The sequence below is a fragment of the Numenius arquata genome, chromosome 7 (assembly GCF_964106895.1).
Source record: "Numenius arquata chromosome 7, bNumArq3.hap1.1, whole genome shotgun sequence".
Lineage (NCBI taxonomy): Eukaryota > Metazoa > Chordata > Aves > Charadriiformes > Scolopacidae > Numenius > Numenius arquata.
Window position 1 is genome coordinate 943,803 of NC_133582.1, and position 25,582 is coordinate 969,384.

At 45.8% G+C, this 25,582-nt stretch overlaps 1 protein-coding gene across 1 annotated transcript in view; it reads left to right on the plus strand.

Annotated features, from left to right (window-relative positions):
• CD109 (CD109 molecule) overlaps positions 1-2,452 on the plus strand; it is a 66,140-nt gene extending 63,688 nt beyond the window's left edge. Inside the window, exon 33 of the mRNA XM_074150576.1 lies at positions 2,262-2,452. Coding sequence (XP_074006677.1) covers positions 2,262-2,452 — 191 coding nt within the window. The remainder of the gene's footprint in view (positions 1-2,261) is intronic.
• Positions 2,453-25,582: the final 23,130 nt, after the last annotated feature.

A 25,582-nucleotide genomic window follows, 5' to 3' on the forward strand; every position in this document is an offset into this window, starting at 1 on the left:
ATCAGCATGCCAAATTTTCTAACAAATAGTTGCGCTTTCCCATATATATGTTTACTGCCCTAATGGGTTCGTTCCTCAGCTGGTGTGAATTGTCATAACTTAATTGTCAGCTGGTGTAAATTGGCTTTGGTCTGGCCCAATGTGTTCCCGAAACTACCAGAATGAGGCCGGAACTTCACTGTGGTTCACTTACCAAGTTAATGATTATCTTTTGAGTAGCTTTTCCATCTGTTTCTTGTTTAAACTAAGAGTCCTTGACTGGAGAAAATGCCAGTGTTTTGATTTCTGTAGTTATGTAAAAAAGATGTACATGGGAAAAACAGTTTCAAAGTTTTTTGGGTTGGGCTGAGTTGGTTTTGGGTTGTTTTTTTGTGTGTGTAGAGTGTATTTTAGAGGAAGGCAGAAACGCACAAAGCTCTTTGGCAAAAGGAAAAGCAAAGAGAGATTACAAGGTGCTGAAGAAGATATTAGAGAGGCTCTGGTTACACCAGCCAGCTGAAACAGGAGAGATGGGGACAGACTTTTCAGGAGGGCCTGTTGCGATCGGACCAGGGGTAATGGTTTTAAACTCAAAGAGGGAGAAAAGATTTAGACTAGATAGAAAGAAGAAATATTTTTACACTGAGGGTGGTGAGAGCCTGGCCCAGGCTGCCCAGAGAAGCTGTGGCTGCCCCATCCCTGGAGGGGTTCAAGGCCAGGTTGGACGGGGCTTGGAGCAACCTGGTCTGGTGGGGGGTGTCCCTGCCAAGGGCAGGGGGTGGCACTGGATGGGCTTTAAAGGTCCCTTCCAACCCAAAGCATTCTGTGATTCTATGAAAACAAATTTCCGTGTGCTTCAGTTCCTCGGAGAAGAGCTCAGGACCTAGACTTTTATAAGAATGCTGCTAGACTCATGGATATGTGTATAAAAAGTCACATATAAATGCACACATGTAAATATTTTCATTCTATTTAAATACATTTAGTATCCATAAATTCTCAATTAATAGATCAATATTAATTTAAAGACAGACATGAATTAATATCCTTAGGGACTAAAATTTGTGACATAAGCAGTGCTGCAATAGAAAGCTTTGACTTTAAGAAAAAAGATTGCTTCAAATATTATTTTACAAGACACCATTCCTGTCGCTATGTAGTATAGAATTATTGTTGGTCAACATATATACATATGCCATGATTCTGAGTTCTCCTGGGAGAACTCCTTCCTGTCTAATACCGGAACCTGCTTTTATTTTCATCTGTTATTTTCCATGACTCTCAGAGTGGGTGACCCCAGCTGCAGGTGTATATTTTATGTGATGGTGACAAATTCAGGTTATATTCAGAGCCAGGAGATGTCTGAGGAGTCCTTGTGCTCTGGCATTGATCAAAGCAGTTATTTGGTCAAAGCAGTTATTTCTGTGTGGCAGAGGTGTCAGAACTGCCTTGGACGCCAGGGTCACTGTACCCAGCTGCTCAAATGGCTGCTGCTTCTGTGACCTGACTTTGGCCAGGGCTAGTTGGGTGTCACCATTGGGCAAGCAAACTTCTTTAATACCTTGAAGCTTGAAAGGAAACTGAATATCATTTCCATTAAAAAATACTACTAATTAAAAAAGAAATCGCAGTGTCCCTAGTTGGAATGAAAACCTTCAAACCAAAAAACCCACTAAGGGAATGAAACTGCACAAACTTGTGTGAGTGACCACTGTGCATTGATGTGTTTGAAATGAACAGGACTTTCCAGGCTCCTGGTCTGGCTCCATAGCAATGCTTCGGGGAATGGGGGAGCGAAATCCAGGAGCAGGAGCTGGGTGAGGCAGGCGATCCCGGAGTTGGGAAGCTGAAGCTTCCAAACATATTATTGAGAGAGAAGGCATCGGTTATGAGAGACCTAGCTCTTAAATGTCACAGCCTCATGTGGGTAACGCCTCTGAATTCCTGTCGTGGGAGCTGCTCTGGGGGCAGGAGCAAAATCCCTTTTCAAGTGTTTCACCCAGGTTTGTGAGCAGATTGGGCCCAACAGCTGGGACTGAGTCCACGAGAGTGCCTTTCACCAAGCCTTTGCCTGAATGTATTGAGAGCACTTTGGTGTTTTGGGAGAAGAACAAAGATTAATGCCTGGGCTTGAGCACCCGCTCTGGGAAGGGTTTTGCAGGGTATGACGAGGTCTGCATCAGAGTTCAGTGCATCCTTTAAAAATGCTTTCTTTTTGAAGCTAATTTGTTGGTAAGTTCTCAGAAGCTCATTAACTAATGCTAACTAATCTTTCCGAACAGGGAGAAGAGCGGTGAGAAGGTACAACTCGGGGGTAATGCAAAGTGTCACCCCTTGTGACTTCTGTGACAGCGACTGCAGTCTCTGCCACCGCGATGGCTCTCCAGCCCTGCTTCGGTGCTCCTCACTGGCCTCCTTCTTCTGGCTGCTCTCTGTCCTTCACATCAACTCCCTCTGCACTTGGGTGCTGTAAGAGGAGACGGATTATGTTTCACGTCTAAGATTTCCATAAATTATCCAAAGAAAATCTTATGTTCAGATACCAGCCCGTCTTTAGTGATTACAGCGACCAAACTCCTGCCGCGTTCAGGGGAGCTGGGCTGGCCCGGGCGGTACATTTCTGGCTGGGCCAGAAAACGTCTTCAAGTGTCTGCTGGAAAAAACTTTCCAAGTGTTCATTTCATACTGCAGTTATTTTCTGAAGAAGCACAGAGTTGCCGAGAAAGCAGCCTGAGAAAACACAAACCCAGCTCTGTGTTCCCACTCCCTTTCTACCCCAGCTTTCATTGCTCCTTGGTTTTTAGGGCTGTACATTAGTTTCCTGTGCTTTTCTGAAATCTGGCTGCTTCTCTGTTGGGGTGTTGGGCAGCAGAGCCCTGGGAGCTTGGTACCAGAGCTCGCTTTGTGCTGTTCTGCAGACATGACACTTATCTTTAATATTGAATTTTGCTGTGTGCTCTTATGGGGAATAATATGAAAAATATAAGGAGCTGGCTTCACGGCAGATCTGAGAGCCAAGAAGTGCTGCATTCACAAACTGCTGAACACTCCAGAAAGTTGTCAGTCTGTTTTTTTATCATTACAGACAAGCTAGGTGGATGGTTTGCCAATTCATAAGTTATTCATGTTTGAAAATAAGGCCTTAGGATGTTCTCATGCATTTTACTCTGAAAGGCTTTTACTGTAAATGTATCAAAGATGGAATCTGTGCTTGAGACTTCATTTTTCCAGGGTTTTTCGGAAACAAACCTAACTCTCTTCCCGTGTGGGAACGCTGGTGGCCATTGGCATATTTATGGCCAGCAGGATGAAGGTTGCTTTGATCCTTTTCTGGTTTGTAGGAGTCTTCGGGAAATGTCACTCCGGGGCATCATTTATGTCTTGCTTTCGCAGCATCATCTTGACAACGATTTAAGTGACATAACCCCAAAGAGCGGTTTATCAGCCCTAAAGATCTATTTAGCTCTCCCTGTGCCACGTCGACTGCGGGGCCCTGAGGAGAGGGATGGGGAAGAGCAGCAACCACTTTTACACCCAGACCTGCTCCTTGCACGTGGGGAGAGTTACGGGTCCCTATGGACGGGAAAAGGTGAGACCTTGGGAACTCCTCCCTCTGTATGAACGTCTTCCCTGATTTATCCTTCTGGAACACTGCCCCTGATATCTAGTGCTTACTTCTTTGTGATAGGGGAGCCAAGCTCATAACACCCCTGGTCACTGCAATGGAGTTAATAGCTGTCATGCCGACTAACAGAGGGGGAAATTTTAAGGCTATTGATTCCCTTCCTACCTTTCTGAGACGGAGTGTGCACGTGTGCACATGTAATAATATGGCAGTCACTTTCCCTGAGCGATTTCTAATTTTTATTCAAATTTTGCTGCTGCTTAAACTGTATATTTTTTTATTTTATGCTCGTCTGTACTTCTGTTCACAAAGGAAGCTGGTGGACGGTAGCACGGAAAGAGCCCTGAACTTCCTGCACTGGGCGCCTTCTAATGTCAAGGTGTCCGTTTTTAACTGTAAAATGAGTTTAGGTGGGGTCATTTGTTTTACTTTATCTGTACTTAGAATCTACAATGTTTTTCCCAAACCTGGGGTTCTGTTCTGTCTCTCAGGCAGAGCTTAGGCCTGGTTCTTTGTACTCAGTTCATGTGTTTCACTTGTCTTTGGTGCGCTTTGGATCCAGCCCTGGAAGTTGATTAGTGCCTTAACGCGAGTGCCCGTGCTGCCCCGACCCACAGGCAGTTATACTGATTTTTTGGAAATCCGAAGTGCTACTTAGTCAATAGGACACAGGATCTGCCCCTCTGTAAGTCATGCCCTTGATGACATGAGTCCAAAGCTGGTAGAAACCGAGATACAAACTGAAACGTATCTTTGTGCCTCAAACCCTGTCCCCCGTGTGTGGGAGCAGAGAGTGAACTGTGCCGAGTGTGGGATCTGGAGAACACTCACACGCTGAACTGGGGTGTGTTTTGCTGTGGGTTTGATTTCTTGGTGGCCTTTGGGTTCAGCAGCCTTGGCATGTCATTTGCCTCCATTTAATATAATTTCTAGAACCCAAAGCTCACCGACTTTCAGTTTTTACTATATGTAGAGCTTCCAAGAGGAGCCTGATTAATCTTAGGATAAAGAGGCTTATTTTCTAGACAAGTTGTACTGGAGATAAACTACTCCTTTGCAGTAGAGAGTAGGAATAAATGAGTTTCATTTTGCAGGCAGTCCCAGCTTCCTGAATATCCTCCAGAAAAATGTATTTAAACTGCTCACCGTAATTTCAGATATTGCGGCTTTTATTAGTACTGCTTTACGTTTGCTTTTGAGACAAGCAACACGTGTTTCTCAATGACTCTTGGCTGCCTCGCCCACCCTAAAAAGCATCGGTCATGATGCACCACATCACGGGATTGTCGGAGTTGGTGAACAAACAGCCGGTTGCTGATGTTAGAGGGGCTGTGCTCCCGCTGAAGTTATTGGGAAACCTGTTAGCGAAAAATCCTTAGGAACTAGGTCTTTAAGGAGTGATGGTAAAAGCAGTCAGGAGAAGGTAGTTGGTGATGGAGTCATTGCTTGAACGTTTCTGTGTGGTTGCTGTTTCTTTGAAATCTGAGTATTCTCTGGTACTTCCTAAACCCTCTCCAGCCACGTGCCATCAGTGGACACAGGGCCATTAATATGCTATTAAATCAATAAGAAATAGTAATTTATTTAGGACTGAGTTTAAAACAAAAACATCATGCATTTTGAAGGATCTCCCCCCGCCTTGCTCCCACTGACTTCACAAGCAGGAGCCTGTGGCTTGTGCCCATCAATGGCCAGTTAGAAAAGGGTCAAGTGGCCAAACTGGTGCAGGAGGAACAGAAGAGCCAAGGTCCAGCGTTAACGTGCCTCTCTCTTGCCTTGAAAGTCTCTGTTGAAAATCGAATCTAAGGTTCAAAAATTGTTTTTATTCAGTTTTCAAAATATTATCCTAGCAATATTTCTCCCAGTGTGCTGTCCCAGTCGGTATGAATATTGACAGTACTGGGTTTAAGCAGATTCCTGTAGGAAGCACGTGTACATGCGGAGCTGTTCTTTAGGCTCCAGTGTGCTGCGGTGTGTAACGTGTGTGCAATTAAAAACATATGAGATCTTCACAAAGCGCCCAAACCAACAACACAGTGTGATGTTCTGGTTTTCAAAATACACAGTTAGGTTTTTAGGAAAGATTGTATTTGGAAAGCAGCTGGTACCGGCTTTACTAACGGCATAACTTTTCTATCTCAAATACCAAGGAAGAGTATTCAGTTTTAATTCTAACGGCCAATAATATTCCTGTTACAGCCTTCCTTCTTCCACCGTGAATCTTTATGCAGTGAGCTCTATTTATGTGTTTAGTCCTCTAAATACATCAAAGATTTTGAAATTAGATGTTTTCCGTAGTAATTTATCCATAAGCAGCAGTTACGTGTTTGGGTCTTTTGAGTTATTATTAGATTCTCCTTTACCCTGCGTCAAAATATTTGACTTCAGTGTTGTGTCTTATTCAGTTTATTGTATTTTTTGTGCCACTTGGAAATATCGTTGCACTAATGCTGCTCTATGCAATAAAGCCTGACCGTGTGCTGCATTAGGTGAATCCAGTGATTATTTTTCCTAATAGACAGCTTGTTAGTTTCCATTGTGTGAGCATTAATTGCTTATGTGCTACCTTTGAGTTGCCAGAACTCCAGTGTTAAGATTCCCATTTAATTTCAAATCATACATTTTATTTTGTATTTCTTAGTGGTTACCCAGAAGCTTCATCATCCTTGCTCAGATCTCGTGATGTTGTGTTATGAGTTGATGTTTTTGTTGTGGTTTTTAGCATGGGTAGGTTGGGTGGGGCACTAAGATGAGGAAGAAAATATTAAAAAAAAAAAAAAAATGGCTCAAAGAAAGTATTGCATAAGGAGGTGCAATCTACCGTACATCAGCTGTCCTGCTGGCTTTTTCCACAGCAGGCCTCAAGCAATTGGAACTAAAGTCTTGGCTGCCTTGAGACATGGTCAGATACCCGTTTTGGCCTAGTTTAAGGTCATCATAAACCTTTCCACTTTTGATCAAATCAGAGATGGCAGGAAAAGAACGCTTTTCTGAATGGTTTTGAGCAAAGGGAGGTGCACTAACACGCTAGCTCTGCCAACTGCTTCTGCCTTTGCAAATAGTGAAACAAATATTGAGGAACTCAACTGTTTCACGGGATTTTGGAAAATTGTCATTGATTTATTTTTCTTCAAATAAAGTTTGCAATAGCTATTTTTAAATTCTATTAAAGATGACTTGTAATAACACACGTCTAGTGTTTGCTTGTTTAGTGAGGCAGCCTCCTGTGGCAGATGGAGGTTCCTGTTGTGTGTCTTCAGGTTGGAGTGGCGTGATGGTGGCTTCCGTGGCTGGGCTGCTGACCATGGCCTTACGTGTCATCGCTTGGGACTTTTCCAGCAACCACACTTTAAAAGCGTATTATTTTAGTCACCATGAAGCTAGTGGAAGCTTTACTGTTAACGTCAACAGGACCAGCATACTGGAGAGTGTGTGATGAACGCAGTTAAGTTCCTCAGGCCCTTTGTGGTTTATGGAGAACCTCAGGAGCTGCTCTCTGGGAACAGGAGCAAACCAGCAAATCTTTCAGAAATAGAGCTTATTGCTGTGTGGGGCCTGGGTGCCAGTGAAAGAGCTCCAAGTAATCTTTATAAGTATTTCTAGTAATCCCTATAAGTATCTTTAAAGTAACCTTTATAAGTAATTTTATAAAAAACCTAATTGAATTAATGTGAAATTTTTTGGTTTTTTTTTCAGGTCAATTGCTGTTTTAGCTGTAGTTTTTTGTGCTTTAGAAGTTTGGCTTCCATGACCTTCCCTTTCCCTAATTCTCCTCGCAGTTCTCTCACTGCGCTCCCTGATCAAGAGTCCCTCCCCATCTCTCCTGGAGCCCCTTTAGGGACTGGAAGGGGCTCTAAGGCTCCGGGGAGCCCTTCTCTTCTTCAGGCTGAACCCCCCCAACTCTCTCAGCTGTCCTTTTAGAAGACGAAGTGGAGACACAGGTGTCTCCTCGCTGTCTCTCATGTCCTCTGCCCATCTGTATCTGCTGCTTCCCCTTCCCTTCTGCTGAGATCACACCACCCTCTTGCCATTGAGGTAAAACCTGCCTTTTCCTGCATTGGTACAAGTTTTTTACAATTGGGTCTCTCACTCTCTGTTTCAGTAACATCCTTTTGTGGGGAAATAAAGTAAAGCCCAGGAGTATAAATCTGGAAATATTTTATTTCAATAGAACTTAAAATATCTCAGTTGTGCAGATCAAGAATCCACTGAAGTAGAATCACTGTATCGATTAGCTTTGAAAAAAATCCCATTCTATCATTTATTTTGCTCACCCAGAGCTCTCCCCACAACCCCCAGATCTGTAGAAAATACACCTATTTCCAGATGGCAGCAGATGATAAAAGATACAGAATATTTCAGTCTTGTTTCTTGCCTTTTTCCTCCCATATGTGTAACTGCTTTAAGAGCCGCAGAGTTGTGGAGTGTTATTTTTTTTTGCCCAGTATGAGAAGATAATAAAGCAATAAAAATTCCCTGCCTAATCTTCGCGCCATATGTTTGAGTTGTGTGTTCTTATCCCTAACACATAACTTATGCTGATCTTTCTTTAATAAGAAAGCACTTCCCATAGTGGAAGATGGTTTCATGGTTTTTCTGTTTTCTAAAGGGTATTTTCCCTTCTGCTGAAGACAACGTTTGCCCAACGTCTGCCGTTTGTTCTCGCTCCCTTTCTGCCTCATTTCCCCCCGTTATTAGGGACCGAGGAGTGGTGATTGCTAATGGCCACGAGAACTGCCGCAGGCTGGGACTGCTGAATATTAGAAATTTCCAAGTATAACACAGTGGATGCTGTTTGCAGGCTTTGCAAATTATCCTTTTCTGGGTTTCCCTTTGATCCCTTTCCTTTGAGCCTACCCCTTGTCCCTAGCACGTCGTGTGTTCCCAGTGGGGGACAGTCCTGAGGGGTGACAGGACTGTGGCCTCAGGGGAGTGACTGGGGAGGCAAATCTTCTGAATTTGCCTAAATAATTGGTGGAAGGAGATGGGTTTCTGAAAAGGGTCAGTCAGAGCACCTAAATGATCTCCTCATTCAGCTATCTATCTATGTATTTCTTTATTTTTATCGTACTTCGAGACTAACTCTTATTACAGTCATTGAGAATGTAATAAAAGTGATTGGCTGTTCATGAAAGCCCGTAAGAAGAGAGAAACCCACTGAGTTTATTACGATGCCGTTCAATGTATTTTATTATTAGAAGAAATTCATATACAGCTAAATTTTCAGACAGTATAAAATTTGTAAGGTAGTAGATAACAGGAAACTAATTTTGCAGTCGTATGGGAGGTGCTTGGTACTGTGGTCTCCAGACTGAGTCACCTACATGGAAATTTGAATTTCAATTTTGTCAATAATTGTTTAATTTCAAAATATTTTTGTATTAAATATGAACAAACCCAAGACTGTATAAATGTAACATGAAGCAACATCTTAAATCAACTTTGGCCATCAATCAATTTAAAATTCTTGGTTTCGATATTGATATTATCCCTAAACGAAGCAAACTGGGAAGGTGACTCGCGTAGACCAAAGACCAGTTCCTGGAAAGGTGGATTTGGTGCAGGCTACAAGATAAAACATAGAAGCAACCAGAGCTTGAGTTGAAGTGTAGATACTGGTGTGAGCATCATGACTTCTCCTACAGGAGTAGTCCTGGGCAGTGTCGGGTGGATGCAGGTGTACGGGGCACAGAAGTGGGGAAGAGTGGCTGGAAAACTGCTCAGCAGAAAAGTACCTGGGGATGTTGGTGGACAGCCAGCTTAACATGAGCCAGCAGTGTGCCCAGGTGGCCAAGAAGGCCAATGGCATCCTGGCCTGTGTCAGGAACAGCGTGGCCAGCAGGAGTAGGGCAGTGATGGTGCCTCTGTCCTGGGCACTGGTGAGGCCTCACCTCCAGTGCTGTGTTCAGTTCTGGGCCCCTCACTACAGGAAGGACATGGAGCTGCTGGAGGGTGTCCAGAGGAGAGCCACCAAGCTGGTGAGGGGTCTGGAGAACAAGTCATATGAGGAGAGGCTGAAGGAACTGGGCACGTTTAGTTTGGAGAAGAGGAGGCTGAGGGGGGACCTCATTGCCCTCTACAACTACCTGAAAGGAGGGTGTAGAGAGGTGGGTGTTGGCCTCTTCTCTCAAGGGAATAATGACAGGACCAGAGGAAATGGTCTGAAGTTGGGGCAGGGGAGGTTTAGATTAGATATCAGGAAGAATGACTTTAGTGAGAGAGTGGTCAGGCACTGGAACAGCCTGCCCAGGGAGGTGGTGGAGTCGCCATCCCTGGAGGTATTTAAGAAACGTGTACACATGGCACTTCAGGGCATGCTCTAGTGCCCGAGATTGTTGGGTTGTGTCTGTTTGTTTGTGTCTGTCTGTTTGGTGTGGTGGTTTTTTTTTGGTTTTTTTTTTTTTTTTTTTTTGTGGTTGGACTCAATGATCTCAAAGGTCCCTGCCAATCAAGAAGTTTCTGTGATTCTGTGAAAGTGTTGGCTCCTCTTTGTTTCTGACCTGTGGACACCTTTGAATTACCTGTTCCCACTGGCAGGCACGAGCTGGTGGTGCTCCCTTCCAGGTCTCAGTGTCCTGGTCCCGTCGCCGTGGTGGCTCACGTCTGCCTGGCGCTAACAGGGGGTCCCGAGACCCCCGGCTCCACGGCGTGGGCAAGAGAGGACTTCAATGTGTCTGGAGGAAAGAATGAGAAATCGTACCCCTAATAAAGAGGAATCAAACCCTATGAAAAAAGAGTCTCTTGATCTGATTCTCGACAGCCACCCACCGGGGAGGCTCCATGGATCTCCCCGGGGATTCTTCTGGCTCATGCTGATGGAAAGGGAGGATTGGGCCGAGGGACGCTTTGGGTAAGTGGATAGATATTTTTTTTTTTTTTTTTGGAGATGAATGCTTGTTAAAATGCTGGATCAAGGGGGCAGGGATAGTAATATAAGCACATGTGGAAATAATGTACTGAGAAAGCTCTGTGGTTTCATATGGAGAGAAGAGCTAGCAGCCAGCTCTAGCGCAGTGGGCAGCTAATTAAGGCAGAGATCTCTCTGTACATTGTATTCTAAGTTCAGCACAAGAGCAAATACCAGCAAGGTGCCATAGGATTTTCCCTTTATAGTTTGCAGTCTGATTTCAGGAATGAACGATGCATCATCTCCACAGCGATCATCTGAAGACGAATGGGTTGGCTGGATGTTGGGTGAGGGTCAATATGATTAATGTGTCTTCTTCCTGCGCACGATCGTCTTCCTTGGTCCATTGTTCACATGCAGCTTGGGTCTGTTGTTCCTCCCTCCCTGATTTTAATTGCATATTAGTTAGAATAATAAATATGTGAACAGTTTTAGTGTTAAACAATAGTAAATTGTATTGACGCAGTTGTCAGGAGTGAGTTTGCCATTGCCATGTATCCTGCTTCCTCCACCTAAAATGGGACGCTACAGCTTTCATGGTTCCTTCCCCGGCTCCATCCACTATTTTCCCAATACGCCGAGACCAACCACAGTGTAGGAGACTTTTATTACAGGATACAGGAGAAGCAGAGCCAAGAAAAAAGGTGTGAATTCTTCGTGAGGAAGCACAGCGTGTGGTCTCGAAGTGGTACCTCTCACCAAAGGAGTATGAGACATTTAACAGTGCATTATCCAGAAAACAAAGCCCAGTGTCACCTGCCCAGCTTGGCCTCAGCTCCTTCTCTAGTTTCATTCTTTTTCCACTTATTCATAATGACTTTATTCTTCTACATTTGCAGTAAGTAGGACTGGGATAACACTGCACAAGGTGAAATACAGGAACTTTCTCACACGCAAACCCAAACCCCATGTCCCTCTAGATTAGCGCCTTTCACCTGGCAGCTGTGGGGAACATGTGGCTTGCAGGAGGTTTCCTACCCAGCCCTTTTTACCAGAGGTTGATTGAAAACAAGCCATGTGAACTGCAAACAGAGCCAGGAGCCATCTTGTTCTCCCCAAGCCGGGGAGACGTGGGCATGGGGTGACAAGGAGAGGGACAATAAGGGTGAGGAACTCAGGTCTTTTTAGTCCGGAGAAGAGAAGACTGAGGGGGGATCTGATCAAGGCCTATAAATACTTAAAGGGTGGGTGTCAGGAGGATGGGACCGGTCTTTTTTCAGTGGTGCCCAGTGACAGGACAAGAGGGAATGGGCACAAACTGGAACATGGGAAGTTCCATCTAAACATGAGGAGGAACTTCTTTCCTGTGAGGGTGGCAGAGCCCTGGAAGAGGCTGCCCAGAGAGGTGATGGAGTCTCCGTCTCTGGAGACATTCCAAACCTGCCTGGACACATTCCTGTGGGACCTGGTCTGGGTGGACCTGCTCTGGCAGGGGGTTGGACTGGATGATCTCCAGAGGTCCCTTCCAACCTTGACCATTCTGTGATGCCACCAAAGGTCAAAAAACACATTCCTGCATTTATTCAGGATGCATTCCATCGGCCTGAACATGACTCTTGCTCTTGCTCTGCATCGCGTGCAGCGTGCATGTGAGGGTGATCACTCCATGAGGGATGTCAAGGAACAGGGCACGCTGGCATAAACATGCTGAGCAAGAGTCAACAACAGCAAGCTGCAGCAGGAAAAAACAAAGAACAGGTTCCAATGTTGTATAAACAAGACCAAAACTTGGAAGACTCGTGATGGTCTCCCACTTCTCAGCTACTGGGAACACCACGGCTGTGCTGTGTTGCGGTCTGTGACAGGAAACCAGTGGCCTGGCCATGGAGTTCCCAGGGGCAGACAGAAAAGGTTGTTGCGAAAGCACAGTCACTGTGGGGAGGTTACATGAGTTAGTGTGGAAGAGCCTGGAGGTAGGCGTGTGGGATAAGATGTTTCTTGGTCAAATACAACTCTCTATCTGTATCAAAAACTCTTGAAAAGTTGAGGAGAATAATTTCACGCAATCACAGAATGATATGGGGTTGGAAGGGACCTCTGGAGATCATCCAGTCCAACCCCCTGCCAGAGCAGGTCCACCCAGAGCAGGTTGCACAAGAACGTGTCCAGGTGGGGTTTGAATGTCTCCAGAGATGGAGACTCCACCACCTCTTTGGGTAGCCTCTTCCAGATCAAATTGTGGAAAGAAAGTTTTGGTTTAAACATCAGGGAGAACTTTCCTAATAGAACAAACAAACGGTGGGGTGGGCTACTGTGGGAGAGAGCCTGCTTCTTCAGCAAGGTGCTCTTTGAGAGCAAGTTAGACAAACATCTGCTGATAATGCACCTGGGTCTGTATGAGTCTGTCCAGGTGGTGGAGATGGAATAAGGGATCTCCTGGTGTCTTTTCCAGTGCTGTTCTGTTACGAGCTCAGGTCTGCATGCTCTGCTGCAATGGCATGGTGTTGGATGACTTTTATAAGGGACCTATTGAGATGTGCAAGATGTAACTTTCTGCTGATGCTACGGTAAGGGCTGAAAAGCTGCTGTGAAGTCACAACAGTGGGGTTACGTGGTGTCAATGAAAATCTAGCCCATAATTCCCTCCATAAGTCAATGGTGATTATTAAAAGCACAGTGAGACCACTGGGAGATGGGGCTTCTCATTTATAACAGGGTTCACAGTATTTGCAGAAGGAAACAGTCGGTCTTGGACATGCCTCATTGGAAAGTACAGGATCAGGTGTCCTATCAGATACAGTGAATTTCTGTGTCTTTCAGGGGTTGTCTGTGCCCAATAAATGTGTGTGGGCACCCAAACTGCAGATCGGAGCTGCATAAATTATTATAAACAATAAATCATTATTGTAAAGAGATTTAAACGATAACTTTGTGCTGGCTACAGCTGCGTTGTTCAATCACAGTGAGCGGATTCAGCCTCACAGAGTACGAGGGAGCTGCCCAGGGAGTGTTTTCATCAGCGGCTGCGGTTCCGTGCCAAGCTTTGTCCTCTGTATCATGTTTCTGCTGAACTTTCCTACTTCTTCACTGTTTTCTTCCCCAAGGATAAAATCAAAATGCTAGAGGTTACAAAACCAGAAAAAAGCTGATACCGGACATACCTTGGGCACATCATAACCCTCACAGAAAGCAAGATTGTGATAACCAAGGTGACAAGAACACTTTGGATTACTAGTTACGCTTTTCCAGGAAACCAGAGCTCCTATTTGCTTGTATAAACAGAAGTTGAACAAATGAACTTTTTATCACCGAATTTAGCGTGTGCTGAAGGCAGGCTGTTAGGCAGAAGTGCAGCTCTACACCCCGTACCTTTAAAATGCATCTGTAGATGAGGCTGGCACCGTCCCAACCCTTCCTATTATCATATTCCTTGCCGTACTTACAGTTTTGCCCCATTTTACGTGCTGTGGCTGGCTGTGCAAGGGCCTTGGGAGCCCAGGACTACACAAGACCCCAAGAGTCAGGGCCCGTCTGGGGTGTCTCAGACTTAGGAGTCCTCGTGAGCTTTCTCACCGAGTAACCCCACTCTTGCTGCTGCCTGGGGGGGCAAAAAAAGGCCCCTTAAATAAGTGACTAATTATCTGTCACATGGAATACGTTCACTGCTGTGCTGGAGAGCGCGGTGCAATCGGTGGTTATTTCATATTTGTCAACAAACTCCAGGAAAGGTTGCATTAAGGATTGTACCTTGAAGGGGTCAAGCGTGCAATGGACTGCCGTAGGGCATCGCTCTGGGCAGGAGATGCTGCCTGACGTGGCTGTTGGCAAGGACGGCTGGCAACCATTGGCCTGATTTTTCCAAACAGAAACATCCCTTGTTCCTTGGGAGGCCGACATGATGGCCGAAGATGGAGATTGATGACACGGGTAATAAAACAAACAGGGAATTTCTCTTTTCCTGGTGAGAATACTCCCTGCCTCCATAAGGGCAACGCAGAAAGGGAATGAGCAAGGACATTGAGATGTCCTGACATCTTTAAACTTTTAGCTCTTGAAAAATTCTTTGGCACTGCTCTGCGTCTTTCCAAGTATCCCTTTAACAGAAGGAATATTATCCCATATTTACAGAAGGAAGCCCATCCTGGTTGTTCCTTGCTAGAGCTGCCAGTCACCATTTCCCCTGGCTGAGAGAACCACAGAGAACGCAGCTGGTAGCACAAATTCATGGAGCAGAAATCAACCCAGCCCAACCTGCAGGATTGCCTGGGAGCAGCGACAACTGCAGGGAGAGATTTTTGACCTCTGCAAGTTACTGGTTTTGCACATCCCCATGTGTATGGCTTGAATAGAAGCACAGCAGTTTGTTATTTTCTGTTCTACAGCTTGCAGCTGCACATATAAACACTTTACATTGGAAATCCTCCCAAATCTGTGAAAGCCCCAATGATGTAGGTCTTATATCCTGGCAGGAGCTCATCTTACCATCTCCAAATGAGCTGATGAGGTATGTACACTCATCAGATACTCGCTGGATTTCCATTCTTCTGGGGTGCAGATGCCCATGAAAGAAGCCCCAACGCTGGGCCAGAGCAAACACCAGAGCTGCTGCTCTTGAGCCACTGTCGTGTGACCATCTGGAAAACAACTGATTGCATCCATTTTAAAAATCAACTGCTGCCTTATTAACTTTTTTTTTTAAAAAAAATATTGTTCATTGCTGAGAGCAGTAATCTAAACATTAGCACACACTGGAGCACGCCTTGCAGCACTTGGAGCACAGGCAGAGCCTGGAATTCTCTTTGAAGGCCACCCATGAGTCTCAGCTGAGGCACCTTCTCAGAGTGCAGATGTGACACTCAGCCACCAGGTGCATTTTGATTTTCTAGGCCATCTTCAAGCACTTACATTGAATATTTCGGAATCAGAAATGGAGATGAATTGGAAAATCCCAATCAAACATGAGCTTCATTAAAATTTCTGAGTTTCTGCCCTGAAATTTGGGAATATCAGAACTGTACAATTTCTCCAGTGGTTTAATACTTGACTTTTTGCAGCCTGCAGAGGGATGATAAAGCGGCTCCATTTAGAACCAGCTCCAGAGAGCTCCTGTGTCTTGGGCACACGTGCTGCCCAGTGCCGTGAAAAAGCCAACAGTTTTACTCCTCCAAGAGACTGATCTCATGGCAAAGGTTTAGGAAGCAAAGCGTTTTAGGGCTGGAAAAACCTTTTTCAGCCAACTCTACTGGGAAATGTTCGGGTCTGAGTGAAGGGTAACATACATTCTTGTACAGGTGAAAAAAGATGTGCTCACCTGGCTGTGCTTCAGAACGCTGTATGTCCTGTGCTGTACGGGGTGTCTGATCATCTGGGACCAGCAGACAGTATTCCTGATAAACAGTTGGTGCTAGGATCATTCCATACTTTTTCACAAACCCTGAGGCAGAAATTGTTGATATAATTCCAGGAGATACCCTCAGAAATTTCTCAGAATTTCCTGGTTTTCTCTTTCTCTTCTTTTCAGTTTTGATGCTGAATGTGAATTTTCAAACCAAGATGTTCCTGAGACTTTTCTATTTTGAGAGTGTTTCACCATGAGTGTATTACATATCTTTGCAATGCCATCATTCAGCACTTTATGGCAATGATTTCATTCTGTAAAAGTTGTAATTCACCATAAAGTTAGGGAAAAGACCATAAAACATTTCTGGAATTGTAGAAAAATCGCGGTCTAACTCACCTAGCAGAAGCTTGGAAATTTCAGTAAGCTGAGGTTCAGATTTGATTCAAATATTCCAGATTCCCTGAGTTGTGATAGTTTTCCTTAAATGATCTTCCTGACCTTATTTATTAAAAATACCTTTAACTCTAGACTGAATTAGTGTTTGATATTTCAGAAAGTTGGCAAGAGGTGGGGCATTATTTGCACTTCCCTGAACCCTTTTGATACTACTGAAAAAGAAGTGAGAAGTATATGACTTCCTTCCCCTCCATAACATCCCCTTAATGTCCAGATGGAGGTCAGTGACAAGTGGTGTCCCTCGGGAGTCCATACTGGGACCGGTGCTGTTTAATATCTTCATTAATGACATAGACAGTGGGATTGAGTGGATCCTCAGCAAGTTTACGGAAGACAGCAGGCTGAGCGGTGCAGTTGACATGTTGGAGGGAAGGGATGCCATCCAGAGGGACCTGGACAGGATCGAGAAGTGGGCCCATGTGAACCTCATCAGGTTCAACAAGGCCATGTGAACCTCATCAGGTTCAACAAGGCCAAGAGTAAGGTCCTGCACCTGGGTGGGGGCAACCTCCACTATCAATACAGGCTGGGGATGAAGAGATTGAGAGCAGCCTGGCCGAGAAGGACTTGGGGGGTCTTGGTGGATGAGAAGCTGGAGGTGAGCCGGCAACATGCACTGGCAGCCCAGAAACCCAACTGTATCCTGGGCTGCATCAAAAGAAGTGTGGCCAGCAGGGCGAGGGAGGTGATTCTGCCCCTCTGCTCTGTTCTGGTGAGACCCCACCTGGAGCACTCTGTCCAGCTCTGGAGTCCTCAGCACAGGAAGGACATGGAGCTGTTGGAGCAGGGTCCAGAGGAGGCCATGAAAGTGCTGCGAAGGCTGGAGCCCCTCTGCTGTGAGGACAGGCTGAGAGAGTTGGGAGGGCTCAGCCTGGAGGAGAAGGCTCTGGGGAGACCTTGTTGTGGCCTTTCAGTATGTAAAGGGGGCCTACAGGAAAGATGGGCACAAATCCACAGATCCTGTATCGTGGGCTGCAGGGTGGGTGACAACACTGTGGCCTGCCTTCACCCCCATTAATATCTGATATTGTTCAAATGAAGCAAATCTAAACTCAATGACGCTGTGTCAGCATTCTCTTCCTGTCACCGCAACAGGGACACTACTGCCATCTAACTGCAGATGGTCTCTAGGAAGCACATACCTGTTTTCTGCTCCCTTTCCTTGTAGATGTTTTCCCACCCAGATCTTTACCTACCCAACAACACATCTCTGCCAGGATTTTCTATATCTCTGCCCTTCCAGCAGCAGCTCTCTCTTGGGGTTGTCCTGAGGACTCCTGTGCAGATTTCCTCCTGGCCTTCCTTTGCCTAGCTTTTGTTGACTTCATTTTTGGTGCTTCTGCTTCCCTTGAGAGAGTTTATGACCATCCAGAAATTACCTCTGCTAGGAAATTATTCTTTTCCTTAAAGGAATGTGTTCTTAAAAATAACACTAACCTTTCAGGGTAGACTCAAGGGATGACTAATACTTTGGCTTGCTCTCCTCTCAGCAGTTCATATTCTCTCCTTCTCTCCTTTCTCTTTCCTTTCAGTTCCATGCTGTGGATTTTCTAACTCTCTTTAGAACATAACTGGAAATCCTTTCTTTGTTTATGTCTTTCACTGCATTTTTTTTTTCCCTCTGTAGCTCATCTCGCTACTCTGCAAATACGAAGGACTCTGAACCGATAACAACAGGTAACCACCGCTTTGATGCCCATTGTCCTTATTTTCTCTAGGTTCTTTCAGATACATTTTTTTGTCTTCCTCACTTTTTTTGCCATCTGTGGTAAAGACAATGTAAGCATTAGCATTTTGCAGTAGACATCTGTAATAATTCTCCACTTCCCTTCTTTTATCTGCAGCAACTGAGCTCAGTCTATGCTCTTCAGATTTAATGCTTTTGGAAAGTATAGACAGCATAAATCTCTGTTCCTTTTCCCTTGTCCAGCTGAAATGGCGTGGGGTTTTTTTTGCTTGTTTTTATGAAGAGGAGCAGATGATTACTGTGCTGTCACCAGCATCCTCTGCTAAACTGCATAATTGCCAACTTGAAAATCCTCCTGGATGCTTGTCTTTCCCAGCACCGTTTATTCTGTGCTTGTCTGCTATGCAGTGCTTTTTTATTTTTTTCAGTACTAATCAGTCTGAAGCCCCCATGAGCATGAGCGTTAGTCCCTTTTTAAGGAAGACATAATCAGAACAATTAATTTTTGAACGAGAAAGAGGTGAAAGCCATTGCACCTTCTGGCTTCCAGAGCAGTTAAAGTCACAGAGGTGACTCCAAGGCCAGGTTTCCAGGAGTGATGAACTGCTGTAGCTCCTGGTGCCTTTGGGTTGGGAGGAGGTGGTGGCTTGATCCATGTCTGCTTGGAGAGGGGCATGTGGAGCCTTGTGGTAGCAGGAGATCTCCTTGTGATCCTGCTGCGACCAAAAGGAGGAGACACATCCCCAGAGGAGGAGGCTTTCCAGACCGTTGACCTGAGGCCAGTGGCATTAGATAATCCCTTCCAGTAGCTGACTGGGCTCCTCCAAGAACATTCTGGGAGCCCACCTCATTTGGCATCCTTCACTCCTTTTAGGTCTTGTATTGGGAATCTCATTTACATCCACGTTGTTCTGCTTGTGAGAAATCTTCTCGAGGTTCCAACCTAAATTTATCACTTATGCCTATGGGCTGAGCTGCAGAAAGCACCCACAAGAAACAACTCCAAGAAGAGGTGATCACCACTGGTGTGTTTTACTGGCCTTTGTAAAGGTCTTGGATACTTAATTTTTTCTAAACAATTAAACAGTGTTGTCTGCCATGATCAATTTCTTCCTTTGATTTTCAGCCAGAAGTGACTCTCCTCTTTGGATGCTGCTTTATCCCGTCTCACCAGCTCAAAGCCATCACAGGGTGAACGCAGGGCAGCACGCTTTCTGTGGGGTGGCTGCCTGCTGGTGAAAGCGGTTTAGAGTCAGAGACAGGCTTGTAACGAGGAGACTCCATCAATTGAGATGATAGTGGGGTAATAAATGAGCCCCAGAATAGTTCGGGCAGCTCGGAGTCATTCAGGGATCCCACCTGAAACACCATTGCTCCATTCATCGCTGTCCCGTTGGAGATATGAGGAATGAAGGCAGGTGGGTAGGAGCCCCGAGGGAATAAAAAGAAAAGGCTTTGTTCCATTAGGACCTTTTGGCAGCACCATTGCCCTCTGTGGTCCAAGACCAGTGAAGAGAGACCTTCAGGGCCCCTGGCAGTGAGTCCTGTGGCTGAGAGGGGGACCAGCAGCATGCTGCCCTGATCGCTCCTCACCTGGTGTCCCTCCCTTTCTCTTCGGCTCGTTTCCCTTTTCCTCCCTCTGATGTAATTTTTACAGATGAGGCATAAATGGAAGGATTCCAGCAGTCCTCTAGTAGCTTTTCCATTGACATAATGCTTTATGCTTTTAAAATGGCTTCAAATAAATATGATAATTAATAAAGATAGGCAGCAAATTAGGAACATAAGGCATTTTTGGAGGATGAGCAAAGACCACCCGGCATATCACATATATTTCCCTTACACACAGATCTTCCCAGCCCCGCTCTGGCCAATTTCTAGGCAAACAGCTCTAATATTTCAATCCCAACTGTTTTATTGGTTGTGTCTAGATTTGCAGCAGTCACAATTACGAAGCGTGCTGTAGGCCTGACCAGAGACTCACGGAGCATCCCAGAGAAGACAGAACACAGGGCTGCTGAGAGCTTTAGCTGACCATTATTTCCCCTGCTTCCGTGACCACTGGTCGTGCCTGACATGTATGTGTCAAACCTGTTCTTAAAAGTTTCACATCAGCCATCGTTCTGGTCTCACAGCTAAACCAACGCTGTACTTCAATAACCACCCCCCTCACCTCTGCTCCCTAAAAACAGGAGTTCTTGCTCCCCAAAATTCCCATCCTGTGCCCCTAATGAAATTGGTGTTGGGGTGGCAGCTCAAGCTGGGGGTATGTTTTGTTGTTCCTCAGTAAAAAAATTGTCCCTAGAGTTTCATTATTCCATAAAGCCCAGTGGCACAAATTAGGGTTGCAGTTTCTCACCCAGGCATTCAGAAGCAGGCTGGTTTTGCCAATCACAGCAGCAGAAAGGGTAGAAACTTGCTTTTCAAAAGTCTTGAGAACCTGCTTCTCCTTTCTTTTCATATATGACTTTTTATTTATATAGAGGCTCATAAGAGAAAGTGCTCCCAGCGCTCTAGCACCTTTGGCACCCCTTGAACTGTATTAAAACAATCACTTTACATTTCCTTGAGTGTAGCCCCAAAACCCAGCTGGATCAGAAGGATGGAAACGAGTTCACCCCTCTACCATCCGCAGGGTTTTATGTCCCCGGGTTCTCCACCCACCTTCTCACAGGCCAGGAATACGACTCCCTCTTGGAGACCAATGACTGCATGTGGCTTGGAGGTGGGGGGGAAATAATTTCCAAGATATTGAGCCCTCATAGAGAATTCCCTGCCCTGCTCCAGCTCCTACAACAGCAGGGCTCAGCAGCAGCACCTTGCTAAGGCAGCTCCGAGCAGCCGCCACAGGGAAAAGGGGACATCTTTTAGGAAGGACCCAGCTTCCCAAGGCTGGTTCTAAACACGCAGCCTGGCAGACAGCCTGTGGCCAGAGCAAGGTCTGTGCAGAGCCCGCAGCTGGTGTCTTCACGAAGGGAAATGCCTCATCAGAAGTGGGGGCTGAGCTGATCTGCTGCAGCCTCCAAACGGAGCCGAACCGCTGCCCAGCGCAGAGCTCAGCATCATCATCTCATCTCCAGCTGAGACAGGCTCAAAAGACAGTTGCACAGTTCATATATTAAAAAAAAAAAAATAAAAAAAAAAAAAAAAGAAGGGTGCAATCCTTTAGCCATCTGGTAAACGGAAAAAAAAGCAGACTTTGCAATAGCAGTTGCTAATCTGCGGCTGGGCTGCTGAGCAGACACTCCGGCTGCAAACCCAGAGAGCAAAAGGCACAAATCTGTCAGGAAACCAGCAGAAAGCGCCACTCTTCCCACCGCTCAGCACCAGCAGCCGGTGTCACCTACCCCAAACCAGCTCGGTGGTGTCCCAAAACACTACATAATGCAACCCACAGCTCTGGTCAGCAAAGATGGATTTTAAAGCAGATTTTCACTGTTATATTGCCCTCCCCACATCCCATGGCTGTCCATTAATGCAGACTGGAGGCCTTCAGGGTTGTGGATGCTCCACACATCTGAGAATAACCCTGGCAACATGCCGGTCCCTCTTTTATGAGTGTCCTGTCCTCGGGGAGAGGACAGTGTGGTGGGAGGAGGACAGAGGAGACAACTGGGAGTCATTTCTGCTACCTCTTGTGAGGGGTAGGAACCAGGAGCAGAGGTAAAAAGAGTAAGGGAATGACCCGGTGCTCCTTTAGTCCTTTTAGAAATAGTCAGGGTCCTGTCTGCAGGGACCTGGATTATGACTCCTGGATCATAGAATCATTCAGGTTGGAGAAGACCTTTGGGATCATCGAGTCCAACCATCAGCCCTACTCTACGAAGTTCTTCCCTACACCATATTGCCCAACACCACATCTAAATGACTTTTAAACACATTCAGGGATGGTGACTCAACCCTCTCCCTGGGCAGCCTCTTCCAGTGTCCGACCACTCTTTCTGTGAAGAATCGTTTCCTAATGTCCAGTCTAAACCCACCCTGTTGCAGCTTGAAGCCATTCCCTCTTGTTTTATCGCTAATGACCTGTGAGAAGAGACCAACACCAACCTCTCTACAGTGTCCTTTTAAGTAGTTGTAGAGAGTGATGAGGTCTCCCCTCAGCCTCCTCTTCCTCAAACTAAACAGTCCCAGCTCCTTCAATCACTCTTCATAAGATTTATTCTCCCGGCCCTTCACCAGCTTCGTTGCCCTCCTCTGCACTCTCTCCAGCACCTCGATATCTCTCTTGGATTGAGGTGCCCAAAACTGGACACAATACCCCAGGTGTGGCCTCACCAGTGCTGAGTACAGGGAGACAATCCTAAAACCCAAGTGCGGTACCAGAAGCGACGGGGGGAGAGCAGAGGGCCCTGGTCTGAAAGCACTGCTGAGAGTTGTTGGTTTCCCACTCAGTGCTGGGCTTGGTTTTGAAGGTCCTGCCCCGAGGTACCCAGCCCACCCCATGCATTGCGTGGCGAACTGAAGCCAGACACCTAAAACTCAGATTTTTGTGGGGCTTGGGGCACTCAGACCTTGTGAGCTGACTCCTCTTTATAGACTTTCAATTTAACAAAGAAAAGTAAATTTGCTTTTGCTGCTTTTTGCTTCTTACACGTGTCTCTAAACGCGGACCCGAGCTGTAGCATTTTACAGTTACGGAGGATGGAGTAACAGTGCGAAAACCGTCACGACATTCCCCTGATTTCCCACCCTGTTCCCATGGGGATTTAGGGAGGAACTGCACCAGACGCAGCGTTTGGCAGGGCTTGGGTCTTTTTTTTTTTTTTTTTTTTTTTAAATTTTTTCCTCTGAGCCCAGAAAGCTCTGTTTCTGTTTGATCCTGATGAGACTGGCGTTGAGGAATTTGCCACCAGTGACACGGCCTCTGGGCTTTGGGGGGCAGGGGAGACCACAAGCCTTTGCCGCTGCTCCTGGATGAGGGGGGACAAGGCAGGCACAGTCGCCTCATTTAACCTGTGCGCTGCCCCTCTGACAGTGACAGCGAAGCAGCGCTGCTCACAGCCTGCTAATACCGTTAGGATATTCCACGAGACACTTGATTTTTCTGGTATTTAAAAGACACCCAAACCCTTTATCCTGGCTGCTAGTGCTGGCAATAATAACCACAGCAAATTCTAGTGAATACAGTCACAGAATCACATGGGGTTGGAAGGGACCTCTGGAGATCATCTAGTCCAACCCCCCTGCCAGAGCAGGTCCACCCAGAGCAGGTCCCACAGGAATGTGTCCAGGTGGGTTTGGAATGTCTCTAGAGATGGAGACTCCACCACCTCTCTGGGCAGCCTCTTCCAGGGCTCTGCCACCCTCAAAGTCAAGAAGTTCCTCCTTATGTTTAGGTGGAACTTCTCGTTTTCAAGTTTGTGCCCGTTCCCTCTTGTCCTGTCACTGGGCACCACTGAAAAAAGACTGGCCCCATCCTTCTGACACCCACCCTTTAAGTATTTATAGGTGTTGATCAGACCCCCCCTCAGTCTGCTCTTCTCCAGACTAAACAGACCCAAGTCCCTCAGCCTCTCCTCATAAGGTAGATGCTCCAGGCCCCTCATCATCTTTGTAGCCCTCTGCTGTCCCCTCTCCAGCAGTTCAGAACCAATGAGTAATGGGAAAACAGCAGTGTTCTAGTATTATCACATCTGTTTATGGTTTAAAATACATTCAGGGCAGATTCAGGGCTTTTTTCAGGCTGAATAGAAGAAGGTTTACAAATACCGTGTCTGAGCACCTGTTAGACCTCTCTCCGGTCCCTCTCCGAGCTTGGATCCGACCCTTCTTCACCGTCGAGGTGAAATTCCCAGCTGCAGAAGTGCTGGAAATTTGTTCCTCATTCATTTTTTCCTCTAGTTCCAGGAATGAAATAACACTATGAAAAATGCTTCAAAACAAGCCTGGAAAAATATTTGCTGTAGTACAGAAAGCAGGCGACGGGAAGACTTGCGAACCATAGCAATTTCTGTGTGTGTGCTCAAATCAAATCAAATTTGATTGGGAAAGTATATATTATTTCTTCCAGACTCATTTTTTTTCTGCAGCAGTTGAACTACTACGTCATTTGGTATAACGCCTGTGTGCTTGCTCCTAAGGCAGGTCCTGTTTGTACTCTAAAGCAGGGAGCAGTAACTCTTAGGCATGATGTGATTTATTGTCCCAGCTGCTCTTCAGCAACACGGGCTTAGGGTCAAACCAGTCGGCTGAAAAAAACTATTAGTTGAATAAATCTGAAGAATGAAAGAAACTCAGTGAAACTTCTCACCGATATTTCACAGTTTCCTCTCGGAATAAAGCTCTTTTTGCTCAGAGTTTGTCAACAACTGAGTCCATAGAGTGCATATTTTACAACCCAGCATTAAATGTATTATTTCCTTCAAGCAGGGATCCTGATGAGGTAAAGGCAACTGAATACTGGATTTTGCTGGCATTTGCAGTGGGAAAAGAGTAAAGAGGCTGGATGTCATTGCTGGTGTTGTTTCCCTGGGGCAGAGAGGGACTTGCTGCCTTCTCACTCATTGGGGGATGACCATTACTGTTCTTCTGTCAGGCACAGAGACGTCTCACCAGCCCAGCAGGTCAAGCCAACAGGCAGCTGGCAGCCGGTTATAGTCCCCATTTCCCAGTTCAGGACGGAGACAAGGAGGGCTTTCCTGCTGTCCCACACCCAATACTGTCCCATGGCTGGTCTGAAGAATGAAACAAACTCAGTGAAACTTCTCACCAATATTTCACAGTGTCCCACCTAAATAAAGCTCTTTTGCTCAGACTTTGTGAACAGCTGAATCCACAGAGTGTATATTTTACAACCCCCAGCATTAAATGTTCCAGGGCTGGTCGCAGACCCCCCAGCCCCTCACCTCCCAGCCCCACTGACTCCTCTCCCACAGTTTAACACAGCAAAATGTTCACCAGAAAACAAGAACCCCTCAGACCAAAGCAACAGGTCTTGGGCCACAAAGCAGAGATCGTGCAGGGGCTGCTGTGCCCCCGGCACCACTAAGAAATGAGATTTGTGGTCCTGCTCTGGCCACAAACCTCTCCTTGGGGGGATAAATCAGCAGCAACGGATATCTCACAGGGACAGAGATCAGGGATGTAGCTCCTAGGAAAATTTCAATATGAAACTGGAAAAAAATTAAAATTTCATCCAAAATAAAAAGAAAACTGCAGGTTAGGTTTTGGCCAAAAGTGTCAATTGTTGGGGAGGAAGTCCTTCAGAAAGGCAGATGATGAAAGAATTGTGGTTTCCCATGAAAAAGCAAGAGAAAATTTTCCAGGAAAGTCTTTTGCCTAGTCAAAAATATACTTTTTGATTAAAAAAAAAAAAAAATTTTAGATCAGACAATTTCTCCTCAGTCCTGGTTAGGACCAGCATTCCTGAGAGGACCTTATCCACTAGATGTCAGTCTATTGCCATGCAATAAAAGCAAACGAGCCAGAAATGTCATCAGAAGTTTTTCAGGATGAGGATATTTCCACTGAGGCGTCTTCTGTCAAAAATGTTGCCAATAACTCCTTAATTTCTATAAAATTCCTCAGCTTTGGATTCCCAGATTTTTTCAAAGCAATTGCAACACATTCCATGGACTATGCCAGCCAGATATTTTTCCACTACCACATCTAACCCCCGACTGACCTTTGGTTCACCAGATCTTT